The 14,042-nt window shown below is 35.9% G+C and overlaps 1 protein-coding gene across 1 annotated transcript in view; it reads left to right on the top strand.

The window, feature by feature from the left end:
* CNTN3 (contactin 3) overlaps window positions 1-14,042 on the top strand; it is a 378,875-nt gene that overhangs the window by 298,900 nt on the left and 65,933 nt on the right. Inside the window, exons 13-15 of the mRNA XM_074198709.1 lie at window positions 10,163-10,280; window positions 11,671-11,829; window positions 11,925-12,074. Coding sequence (XP_074054810.1) covers window positions 10,163-10,280; window positions 11,671-11,829; window positions 11,925-12,074 — 427 coding nt within the window. The remainder of the gene's footprint in view (window positions 1-10,162; window positions 10,281-11,670; window positions 11,830-11,924; window positions 12,075-14,042) is intronic.

A 14,042-nucleotide genomic window follows, 5' to 3' on the forward strand; every position in this document is an offset into this window, starting at 1 on the left:
ATTCCCATATATTCCCCAATAAAATTTTCTTTCCCTGAGATTTGAGAAAGCTTGTGGGATAAGATGCAGCAGGATGTGCTTGAGGAAGGAGCTAGAAAACATGGAGATGGAGCCAATGTTCTTATTCTAGCACTTAATATTTGGCAGCCCATGGGCAAGAAAACATTGAATTTCTCCAGAACTCTATTTACTTTTCAGCTAATTTATTATAATAATACTTGCAATATTTAACTTCATAGTCTTGTTGATTCAAATGAGATGTGGTATGTAAAATAAACAAACAAAACTTTGCAAAATGAAATACTTTGTAAATGACCCTTGTTGTTTCTTCTCTTCCTCCTATTTTCCTTTTCTTGCCATATCTCTTTTCTTCTCTACTTCATCTTTTTCTTCTTTCTCCTCCTCCTATATTTCCTTCTCTTCCTTCACTTCTCTTTTTCCTCAGTCTCCTCCTTTTCTGCCTCTTTTTTTCTTGATAAGAATCTGAAGAAGTGATTGCAAATGGTACTGGTACATTGATATAGTGTTATAATGTCTCAAATTTAATTAATTTAAAAATTAATACTTGCTACACATGTCTGAGTGATAATAAGTTCAAAGGAGCTGATATGCAGGTCCAGTTCCTATCCTTTAAAAGAAAATTTCTTTATGTCTTCTTTACCTGACTACTCATTTTCAGAGAAATCAATACGGAGAGAAATAAAACCTTTCCCCCTAGGAATATTTTTCTTGATGGTATTTGATAGTAAAACTGTTCAATTTTACTGGAAATAAATAAAAAATAACCTCTAGAAACAATAATCTGTCTCCAGGATATGTCAAGGTCAGAAGACTGGAAAAATTTCCAAAGGTCAGCCAGTATTAAAGATTTTCTTTGGGGATAAATACATTTAGAAATATGAAACTGAACAAAAGAAAAACGGTTAAATTTGATGGATTAATTTACAAACTTAACTCTTCCTGTATGTATGTGTAGTTAGAATTATTAAAAAAATATATGTTCATAGTCATCCCAGTTGATTGCCTTGTTATGACACTTCAACAAGTCCTATTGTGTGTGTCTTTGTGTATGTTGGTGTGTGTGTGTGTGTGTGTGTGAGTGTATGTGTGTTTCTGTGCATACACAGGCAAGTTCTACAGGTTGTCCATTTATTACAATCTAATAAAAGCACATAATTTTTCAAGTGTGACTGTTATAATGCATTGAGAGATAAAAATATCTTCCATATGATATTCTTCAATGTCTTAGAGTGGCAAAGGAGTTTATAGGTAGGAGGGAGAGATGCTTAACATGGAATTTGGGGCACTCCTGAAACAGTGCTCTAGGAGACATAATAACCAATTGGGACAGTGGTGCCTTGACAGGATTTTTCTCCATGGTTGTAAGTCAGCTGATAAGACTACGAAGGAGATAGTAAATATTGGATTGGTAGTTATTTATGTTCTCTTGTCACAGTTTTTGTACAAATTTATATATACATATATACATACATATATATTTAAATAAAATTAAATATAATTATATAAATAATTCTATTTATTTAAGTATAATTACATAAATAATTCTATTTATTTAAATATAATTACATAAATAATTATATTTATTTAAATATAATTATTTATATATCATTTATTTATTTATTATATAAATTATTTACACACACACACACACACACACACACACACCCTGACACTTTCCTAAATAGCACTCATATGTTTTCCTTATAGCCAGGACATTTTTTATCCTTGTCTCTCCAGTCCCTAGCATAGAAGAAATATTTAATAAATGATTATTGACTGATTAGTTGATGTTTAAAATCTAATATTAAGGAATATTCTTGCTAATATTATAACTTCACTGGAGTGAGTTCTTTTCTTATCTGCAGACAGCACTATTTCAAATTGTTTTTCAGCCCTGGATCCAGCCCTCTTTTGAGGCACCTTGTGAGTTAGTTCTTCAATGCCTTCACAATTATGTTATAGCCTCCAGTTTGAAATTCTTTTTATGATCTTGGTCTTATCCAACCGCTTCACCATTTGGATTCTCTTTCCTACCATTTTTGATTCCTCAATAAATAACCAGGTTTCTGATGTTGTTTCAGTCAGGCACAACTCATTATGACCCCATTTGGGGAGTTCTTGGAAAAAATATTGGAGTGGGGCATAGCCAGTTGGCACAGTGGATAGAGCACCAGTCCAGGAGTCAGACAGGACCTAAGTTCAAATCCGGTCTAAGACATTCATCTCGAATTAAAAAAAATAATGAAAAAATTAACATTTCTATCTTCAGTTCATTATACAAATAAGGAAGTGATGTAAATAGCATTAAGTGACTTGGCCAGAGTAGGACAGCTAGTGAATATGTAAGGGCAGACTAGAATTCATGAAGATGATTCTTCCTTACTACAGCCCTGGCACTCCTACACACTGAGCCGACTGACTGCCCTATTCTAAAACTCTAAATATAATGACTGCATCTAACATGGTAGTAAAGGCTGCTTGCTTTAAAAACAAAGAAACAAAAGACTGTTGAAAATCCTTTCTGTAATTATTTGGTTTTTAATCCTTCCATTTTCATAATTAAATACTGTAGAGATAATTTTGTTTCATTACAACCCCCACCAAGCTTTATTTAAACAGGTCTTTACCTCCATGATTTCTCTCATCTTTATATACCAATATTGCTTTTATTATTACATTATTTATCATCATAAGAGTTTGCAAATAAATTTACATTTTAAGCCAATGCATATTCCAAATCAGAGAGGGTCCTAACTTTTCACTGTCTCTACTTAGTAATTAGTAAAGTATTTGTTAAGTTCATTGGAATAGTGTATTTTATCAGTTAAACTTATTAAGTAATATCATTTGTGTGTATAAGATTTCTTATATTTCTTTTCTATTTTAGCATCAAAACTAAACATATTGATACATATGTGTATATATTTATTTCTGGTTTCAGTTTGTTAGTTTGAGGTATTTCTCTGCTTTATGCATGTATGTATAGCTATATATGAATGTTATAGATACATGCTATATGTTAAGCAGCATGCTAAATACTGCATATAAAAAGAAAGACAAAAAGACAAGCTATACTCTCAAGGAGCGAATAATCTGATGTAATATCTACATACCAACAAGCTATATACATGATGAATTAGAAGATCCTAGCTCTAGGGATAAAGTAAGGCTTCTTATAGAAGCGGGTCCCATATTATGAGGGGCTTTGAACACCAAATAGAAAATTTTCTATTTCATTCTGGAAGTAATGGGGAGCCATCAGTGGCTATTGAATAAAAGGGATGAAAATAGTCAGATCTGTGCTTTAGGAAGAGAAATTAAAAAATTGAATAGAGAATGGACTAGAGACGTGAAAGGAGGGAGACCCACCAAAAGACAATTGTAGTATGAGGCAATTAAGGGGACAAGAAACAGTTGATGATGGGTGTTGGGAGGAAAAAAGGGAAAATATCCAAGAGGTGTTGCATAGATGAAATAAATAGTATATAGCAACAGATTGGATTCTAGAGAGTATGAATTATTGGAATAGAGAAAATAAAGTCAGAAAACACATCTGGTTGAAAGCCTTGGAATGATGGTGAATAATAAGAAAGTTCAAAGGAGAGATTTTTAGGGAGAAAGATAATTTTCATTTCAGATTGTATATATTGAGTTTAAGATAAAGAGATATATAGTTTGAGAGAGATACGGAAACCACTGGAAGATTTGAGCATGGAGTTTAGGAATAGATAAGTAGATGGAGAATCATCCCTGTAGAGGTCATAACTGAATATGTAGAAGCTGATGAGATTATGAGAAGAAATAAAGTAGAGGAGGAAAAATTATTCTATGTAAGCATAGATATGGATGTATATTCTTATTTTTATGTGGTACATATTTTGACATGAATGTACACATATACAGTATCTCTCAAATACCTCTATATAAGTGAATTGAAATATGTAAAAGCTATTTGCAGTGTATGTGTGTGTGTGTGTGTGTGTGTGTGTGTGTGAGCACGCACGCACACGTATTGGAGTTAGAGAAACATTGCAATATACAGTAATTTAAGTCCAGAATGAAGCAGAAAAAAAGGTCTGATTCTCTTTGAGAGGAAGGGAATAATGTTCTTTTAATAACCCAAAATTTTTCGCTTTAACAAAAAAACCCATATTTTGAAAACAAATCTTCTGCTAGCTGTTCTATAACTGTTATTCCTGTTGCTCATTAACTCTACAATGGCCCAAAATTTTTTTTAAATGTCACTCTGAAAGTGATGGACAGCTAGAAAGTAGATGTAATGAGGCTGCAACATAGAAGAAATAAGGACCTACAGAACTAGACTAATGGAGGTGTCAGTCTGCATTGAATACCCTTCCCATTACTTCCCTAAAGTCTTGGTGGGGGAAGGGGGGAAGGGGGACTTTGACAAGAGTCAAAAAATAGGATTTAAAAAATGATGATGAATTGGCCACATGCAAAGCCTACCCACTAGAAAATTCCTGTGCTTTACTAATGTTTTTTTGTTGTGTCAAGCAAAAGTAAGGGAGGCATCCAGTACAAGGAAATAATTCGACACAGGCACCTTTGTGGAAAACAAATGGGAATATGTCAATAAGAATTATATGGATCAGACTGATACTGATGGGTAAAAATCAGCATCATTTATGAGAACATCCAGACTCAGATCATGGAATCATTTAAACATGGGGATAAATACAGGTAGCAAATCCTTAATTTTAGGATGATGAGGATGGAGAAGGGGAAGAAAGAATTTCCTCTATGCAAATAGATACTGCAACAAGAACTGACAATCAATGTGTGACAAATTAAGCAGCTTTTCCTATTACACAAGGCAATAGTGTCAGAGACTGGACTGGAACCTTTATCATTTTAATATCACCTTTCTTCTCACTACCTCATGCTGCCTTTCAGTGTCTGAATGTTACATAAAACAGCGATGACTGAGAAAAATGTGAAAGCAAATATTCTGATAAAATTTACCAAATTCTGGAGCCCCTTTCTGACTCATACTCCAGCAGCTAATACCCCAACCCTACTAATTTGCAGATAATATTTACCTATATTTATATAAGTAAAATAGCATCTATTTGCATATGCAAATGAATATTTACTTATAGAAGCAAATGAATACACAGTCATTTACTTCTATAGGTAAATATTATTTCATTAATAGAATGAGGAACATATGTTTCTTGGGGTCATTTTTTTGTCTTTTTTCTCTTAAGACATGGTTTGGCAATTAGCCAATGATTGCTACATATATATTGGATGACTGAATGATACTGAAAATCTAATATTAAATACATTAAAAAATATTATGAAGGATATGTAACTTTATTTGTGATTCCTTCCTCAATTAGTGTGGATCCCTCAATTCCTCATCCTTGGCAGAAATTTGTGGATGTTTTTCCCATGACTTGTCCACAGATACTGTATTCACTGTGTCCTTCCTGCCCCACTCATTCATGCCTTTTGTTCTTTTAGTAACAGTCTGAGCAATGAACATCTTGTATTTCCCTGCATTCTCTACAATCCTATGCTCATTCTTCCTGATTTGGAGGTAATCCTAGGTTCTCCAATTGCCAGAAGGTATTTGACAATTGGCAAAATTCAATTGGCAAACTAAATAAGCTCTGACAAAACAAAAAAGGTTTTTAATTTCCATACTTGCAATACGTTTGAAAATCTTTCTCAGAAGAAGGTGAGTTACTGGAAGGCAGACCACGAGTTGATGAAATTTAGGGGAAGTGATGGGTAAAGTATGAATACGTAGTACACAACAAATTAAAGATGTAAACATTACTTTCCATCTTACAATATTTCACAGATCTTTTATTTTTTGAGATGATTCTCCAAGGATTATTATTTTTTCTATTTCCAAAATTTATAACCTCTAATTTCTAATTAATCCATGCTATTCTATAACTTCATGAGATGGACCTGCAATTAGTCAGCTCTTGCAAACATTATTTTACCTCTTTTAAAAAACTGAATAGGGGGCGGAGCCAAGATGGCAACAAGAACAGATCCAGTCTTAGGTTCTCTCTGATAAAACTCATAAGCTAAGGACTCTAACTATACTTTTGAGAGACAGAACCCACAAAGGGACCCAGAGAGGCAGTTCTCCTACTCAAGGTAACATGGAAAAGAGCAGAAAGCCTCTGCTCCCTGAGGTCTGAGGGGTGGACCACCAGAGCCAAAGAACTTCAGCCTCCCGGAGGCAGCCCCAGGGTGCTGGGAGCCACAGTTCACAGCAGCTGGGGCAGTTTCCTGACCTATGCCCAGGGAGCACCGGGCACAAAGTGGGGAAACAGAGGGAACCTCTGCCAGAGCGAGCACATGGAGCCCAGCCCTCGGGGCACACAGCCAGCAGCTTGGTCTTTCAGCAGCCCAGACAGGAAACAGAAGCAGGCAGAGCTGGTAAGCAGGAGCCCGCAGGGCATGAGCCCATTGAACCTAGGGAAGGGAGTGAAGAGAGAGACTTCCTAGCTCTGTCCTCTGCCCCTGGAACAGGACTCTGGGGCTCTGACCACATTCAGATCCTGATCACAGTCTAGCCCCCCATAGAACAACAGCCCCCCCCCCACCTCAGCCCCGTGGCAGAGGGAGGTGCTTATGGTCATTCACAGACCAGGAGGGAGGACAGAGCCTCACACACTGAGACCCTTGTGGGAATGTCCCAAAAGCTCAGGAAGCACCCCAAAACAGGCACAGGCTGGGAAAAATGAGCAAGCAGAGAAACAAGAGGAACACAATTGAGAAATATTTTGCAAATGAGCCCAAGAAGGATCAAAATACTCAGTCTGAAGATGAGGAAGCACAAGCTCCTACATCTAAAGACTCCAAGAAAAACAGAAATTGGGCTTAGCCTATGACAGAGATCAAAAAAGACTTTGAAAATCAAATGAGGGAGTTAGAAGAAAAACTGGGAAAAGAAATGAGAGAGACGCAGGAAAAACATGAAAATGAAGTCAGCAGCCTAGTCAAGGAAATCCAAAAAAATGCTGAAGAAAATAGCATGCTAAAAGCCAGCTTAGGTCAAATGGATAAAACAATTCAAAAAGTTATGGAGGAGAAGAACGCTTTAAAAAGCAGAATGGGCCAGATGGAAAAAAGAGATAAGAAAACTCTCTGAGTAGAACAAATCCTTCAGACAAAGAATAGAATTCAGGGAGATTGATGAATTTGCCAGAAATCAGGAATCAATACTTCAAAACCAAAAAAATGAAAAATTAGAAGAAAATGTGAAATATCTCATTGAAAAAACAACTGATATGGAAAACAGACTTAGGAAAGATAATTTAAAAATTATTGGAATACCTGAAAGTCATGATCAGGAAAAGAGCCTTGACATCATTTTCAAAGAATTACTACAGGAAAATTGCCCTGATATTCTAGAAGCAGAGGGCAAAATAGAAATGGAGAGAATCCACCTACCCCCCCCCCCGAGAAAGAGATCCAAAAAAAACAACCCCTAGTAATATCATAGCCAAGTTCCAGAACTCCCAAGTCAAAGAGAAAATATTACAAGCATCCAGAAGGACACAGTTCAAATATTGTGGAGCTGCAGTCAGGATCACACAGGACTTAGCAGCAACTACATTGGAAGCTCGTAGGGCTTGGAATACAATACACCAGAAGGCAAAAGAGCTTAGAATGCAGCCAAGAATGAACTCCCCAGCAAGGCTGAATGTCCTCTTCCAGGGAAAAAGATGGACTTTCAATGAACCACAGGAATTTCAAATGTTCCTGTTGTGGAATGGCCAGAGCTGAACAGAAGGTTTGATCTTCAGATACAGGACTCAGGTGAAGCATAGAGATTGGAGGAGAGGGGGGGGAAATATGAGGGACTTAATGAGGATGAACTGCATGTATTCCTGTATAGAAAAATGACACTGATAATACTCATATGAACTTTCTCAGTTAATAGAGCAGGTAGAGGGAGATTTTATAGTTGAAGCACAGGAGAAAGCTGAATTCAAAGATAAAATATGGTGTAAAAATGGAGTCAATAGGGAAAAAAGGGAAATGTAATGGGAGAAAGGAAAAGGAGAGGGGGAATAGGCCAAGATATTTCATATCATAAGTTTTTTCTTTATTATAATGAACTATTGCAATGATATGGAAGTGGGGAAGGCAAGGGGGAATGAGGGAAACTTCGCTCTCATCAGAGATGGCTAGGAGAAGAAACAGCAAATATACTCAAATGGGTATAGACATCTGGAGTAAGAAGCGGGGGACACAGGGAAGGGGGGATGTGAGTGATGGAGGAGAGGATGGACCATGGGGGCAGAGTGGTCAGATATAACATATTTCTTTTTTTTTTTTTTTTACTTATTGCAAGCGGCTGGGATTGTATGGTCTGTCCAGGACCACAGGGCCAGGTGGATGCTGGGCCTAAGGGGTGGTATGTGGGCTTGGGGCCTCTTGGCCCCAGGACCAGGGATCTGTCTGCTTTGCCACTCAGCAACCCTACAGCAGAGGCAGAGTGAAAGGAGAGAGAAAATATAGTACATGGTAGTGGAGAAATACGAAACGGGGGAGTTGCGATCAGCAATGGTAACGGTGGAAAAATATGAAAGTAACTTTTGTGATGGACTTACCATAAAGAATGTGATCCACCCACAACAGAGTTGTTGGTGTTGGAACAAAGACTCAAGAACATTTTTTATTATTATTATTATTTTTTTGAGGGGGTGCAGAGCAAATGGGGCTGGGTGGCCTGCCTGGGACCACATAGCAGGGTGATCATTGGGTGTCTGGGGCCGGATTTGGACCCAGGTGCTCCTGGCTCAAGGGCCAATGCTCTGACTGCCACCCAGCCACCCCTACTATTATTACTATTTTATTTTATTTTGGGTCTTTTTTTCCTTTTTTTTTTTTTGGTTTTTACAGGGCAGTGGGATTTGGGTGGCTTGCATGTCACACGGCTGGGTGATTGTTGGGTGTACGGAGCCAGATGTGGGCTCAGGTGCTCATGGCTCCAGTGCTGGGGCTCCATCCATTGCACCACCTGGCCATACCTACAATTATTACCATTATTTTTTTTAATTTTAATTTTTTTCTTTCCCCTTTACTTTATCGCTGAAGCAAGTCTATATTTATGGGGGGAGGGGATATCTCATTTACTCTTAAACAAGAATATTTTACTAATGTAAAAATAACATTAATTGTACAAAATGAGAATAGTAAATAAAAAAATTAAAAAACTGAATCATATTTAAGACTAATTTTTAAAAAGGAGAGTATATGGCATTTGAGAAAACTTAATCCTTTAATTGGTACTGAACAATGGCAAGAAATATAATATTTATAGTTTCTGTAAAATGTTTCCTTTTATTAATTTGACACAAATTGTTCCTAGGTTATATAGATGTGAATTATTCTAGATTTAAGCTCCATTTTTTTTGGTAAAGTATATTGTATGTGGCAATCCCCATGTAGTACTGTATTCAATACTCAGATAATAATAAAAATAAACACTTCACTTTTCCTAGTCAAGTAATTAGAAAGGTGTTGAGCTAGAAAACAATTAAAAAGATTCACCATTATAAATGAAAAAAAGGAAATTTAAATGCGTCAAATCTTATTTGAACAAACAATAATATTATTGGAACAAAACAATGTATTCAGAAGGGCAAAAGGTGTTCAATACAAATTAAAATTTCTTGAAACAAGCTGTTTTGTTTGTTCTGAGTGGAATGACTTTATCAGTACATACAAGAATGAAAAGTCCATGCCCTCAAAGCATTAATCTGGCATGGCCACATCCAGTAAATAATTTAGGATTACTCCAGAAAACATTCAAATAATATTAGAAATCATGATGCTCTTATCAAATTTAGGTGCTCTAACCTTGATGAAATTTAGTGATCAACTCATTTCAAGACTACCAGAGAAAACATCCAAAGAGATCCCTTTCAAGTCTTGGTTTTATTTTTTAAATCATTTATATATCTGAGTAAAATTATTGGTTGATTAACTAATTAAAAAAACTATGTTTTTTGAAATTTGATTTCAATTGGTATTGTGTAATTCTGTCCCACAAAATCTTGTTTTCTGTTCATGAAATATTTCAATCATTGCCATGAAATTTATGCTTTTGAACAATGATGTTCATTGCCCATTTGCTCAACAGAGTTCTTCAGGTGATTTGATGATTCGGAACATTCAACTAAAACATAGTGGAAAATATGTTTGTATGGTACAAACAGAAGTAGACAGTGTTTCATCTGCAGCAGAGCTGATAGTAAGAGGTAAATGTTAGTAATTTCTTTTTCTATACCTTTAATTGATCATCTCTAAACTGAATAGAAAGTAATATGAACATTTTCTCTGTTTGTGTGTCTAAGTTATATTGACTAAATTCCATGTATATAATTGTTTACATTCTCTTCCATCCATTATAATAGGAGCTCCTTGAGGGCAGTTTCTTTGTATTCCCAATACTCAGACAGTGTCTGGCACATATCAAGTCTTTAATAGCCAAATAGAAGGTACAGTGGGCAGAGTACTGGACTCATTGTCAGGAAGAGATCGAGTTCAAATGTTGACTCCAATACCTAATAACTTTGTGCCCCTGCCCCTTTACTGCTGTATGACTCAGTTTCACCAATTATAAAATGGGATTCCTAATAGCACCTACCTGCCATGATTGTTAGGAGAATCAAATGAGGTAATATTTGTAAAGAACTTAGTATAGGATAGTGCTTTGTACATCATTAGTGTATGTATTGCATGTTTATTCTCTTCCTCTTTTCCCTTCCATTCCATTATAAATGCTAATTAACTATTTAACTAATTGAGTATATGAATTTAGTTTGACTTAGATCTAATGCCAGTGTATTATGATGTCATTTGAGAGAACAGGTACTAATTTAAAGAAATAACAAACCTTTATATATGTACTTTCACACTTAAATTGATATTCCACAGTCACAACCTTAGATGATTTGCTTTTAAGTGTTCTGTTAGCTTAGAGATGGGATGAATGTGTGATTGTGCTTTTCTATTACACCCCCCCCCCCCAAAGAATAAGGATTTTCTAGAATTCTGGAAAGAAACAGATCACAGCTCTTCAGGACTTATTTGCTGTTGTACTGAAAAATTGCCCCTGTATATCCTAGGGTAAAACAGCTTTAGATAACAAATTGGTGAACTACAGAGATGCATTAGTAGAGTACTGGAGGATGCTGGGTCCAAAATAAAAGACATCAAATTTAGAAAGGTACAAAGATCCTGCTGCACAAAGGTCTCCAAAAGAATATGGCATCTGTAATCACTTAATGTTGGTGGCTCAGAATGACTGTCCCCCAACTGGATTTCATACTTTTCAAACAACGGACAGCATTTCAGTCCATTTTAAAAGAAATAGCAGTATATTTATGCTCAGTTAAATGGCCTTTTCCCTAAGAGCTGGAGAAATTGGAATCTGTCGGAGGTATTCAAGGGGTGCTCTTATGTGTGGTTTTCTTTTGTATTAGGCTTTAGTCTTCTCACAGAGTTACCACTCGTGTGCACAAAAGTGTCAAAAGAGATTAGTGCATCTATTTCGTCCTCTAACCAGTAGATGAAAATCTTGTTTGTTGTGCTTCAAGAGTGAATTCCTTTACATATAAATTTCCTTATTTCATTTGATGTATCTAGGTTCTCCTGGGCCACCAGAAAATGTGAAAGTAGATGAAATAACGGACACCACAGCCCAACTATCCTGGAAAGAAGGTACAGACAACCATAGCCCTATCACATCATATGTCATTCAAGCTCGTACGCCTTTCTCAGTGGGCTGGCAAATAGTCACAACAGGTAACATGTTAAAAAAGAAATTCTGGCCATTGATCTGCATTTCAGTCTCTCATATTAAAGAATAAGGATTCTCAGTTCTCCACATTACTTTATAGTGCCTGATGTCATTGATGGAAAAACATTAACAGCTACAGTGGTGGATTTAAATCCTTGGGTGGAATATGAATTCCGTGTGGTAGCCAATAACAAAATTGGAGGTGGGGAACCAAGTTTACCCTCAGAAAAAGTAAGAACCGAAGAGGCAGGTTAGTGGTTTTTGGTTTTTGGGGGGGAGGGAGGGCAGGATTAATTTCTAAGAAACTTATAGCTTTTCAGTTCTATTTAAATGTTTATTAGTAAGATCATAAATTTGGCACACCCTCCTCCATGACTAACAAGTGAAAGCTTCACCCCTCTCCTCCAAAAAAAGGGTCCTTTCTCCTCAAAAGCTCCATCATCTCCTCTTCATCTCATATTTCACTAAGAGATAAACTTCTACCACTTCTCTTCTGTGGAGTTGTGGTTCTTCTTCCTATGGACAATGCTTTGCATACATCTCATCCCCATCTTCTGCAGGAGAATGATCCTTTTACTATTGTGACAGTTTTATTTAATCTTCAATTTCTCACTTTCTCATATTTCTCTGTTGCCTACAGATAATCTAATATATATCTCCCCCCATCCTTAAAAGAAAAAAAATTCTCTTGATTCAGCCATACTCACTATTCCAGATCTTTCCTCCTTCCCAATTTCTCAGTCTTTAAGCTTCTCTTTTTATATGCTTCCTCTACTCTTACTTTCTTCAAAAGCTTCTCTTATGTGACTTCTGATACCATAAGTGAACTGAAAAAGATCTTTCCAAAGTTATTAATGATATCTAAATTGCACATTTAAAGCTTTTGGTTCTCAATATTTAATTTATGTGATCATTTCACATAATTGGCTGTTTTCCTGGATACATTGCCCTATCAATGTTTTTATAACATTACTTCCTTGTTCTCCTTTGTTGACCCTTGATCTATCTCATCCTTAGTAATTATAGACGTTTCCCCCAAATCTGTCCTGGGCTTTCTATTATCTTTCCTCTCTGCTTTCTAGTTTAGGGATCAAATTATCTCTTTATGGGTTATCATTTCTATAGAAGTAATTATTAAATGTATAGCTTCAACTACTTTTCTTCCTGAGTAATAGTTACATATCATCAACTGTCTTTTGAACTTTCCAAACTAAATGTCCCAAGAACTTCTCAAATTCATCATGTCCAACAGTTTTTCCTCTTAAACTCTTTCCAATCTGCCATGCCATATTCCCATTCACCCATGCTTATAACCTTAATCTCACGCTCTACTCTATACTCTCACATCACCTTTAATCTCTTTCTTAATTTTATCATTCCTACCTTCAGAATCTTGATCATATTCATATACAAATACATGCATACAGTAAATGGAAATACATGCAATGAGGTGGTGCAATGCATAAAGTACTAAATCGAAAGTCTAGAAGATCTGAGTTCAAATCTAGCTTCAGACCCTTAATAGCTGTGTGACCATGGGCAAGTCACTTAATCTCTCTTTGCCTCAGTTTCCTATCTCCCAAAGTTATGGGAGGCTAAAATGAGATATTTATAAACTTCTTTTTGCCTGGCCCCCAATTACTATTGCCTTCCCCTTCTGAGGTAACCTTCCATCCTCTCTGTACTTAGGTTATTTCCCCAATCAAAATAAGTTCCTTGAGGGCAGGGACTGTTTTGTCTCTCTTTTTGTATTCTCAGAATTTAGCAGAGTGGTGAGCAAATATTACTTTCTTATATATTTCGATTGAAATGCTTTTGCCTGAAAGGATCAACAAAGATTTGGCCTCATCTCAGAATTTATGAATTACTTCTCAAATGCAATCATTACCAATATCTAAACCAATCTATATGATTAAGTAGATAGTCTTTCCAATGTGTAGAATTATACACATTTCATTTTCTACAAGAGGAAAATGTATGTGAAGATGTTGACATTTCAGTCTATCAAGAATGAACTTTACTTAATATTGAACTAATGCTTTTGTAGTGAAATCTGATTTATATTATTTCTCTGGTAATAGTGAAAATGCATCTTCTTAAATAATAGACATTTAGGCTTGAGAAGACTCTTATCTGAGAAGACATGACAAAACTTTATTCTGTCCAATTTTCTTCCCTTATGATGTCAATTGAGCCATCTCAAGGGAACTTCGATTTG

The sequence above is a fragment of the Macrotis lagotis genome, chromosome 8 (assembly GCF_037893015.1).
Source record: "Macrotis lagotis isolate mMagLag1 chromosome 8, bilby.v1.9.chrom.fasta, whole genome shotgun sequence".
Lineage (NCBI taxonomy): Eukaryota > Metazoa > Chordata > Mammalia > Peramelemorphia > Peramelidae > Macrotis > Macrotis lagotis.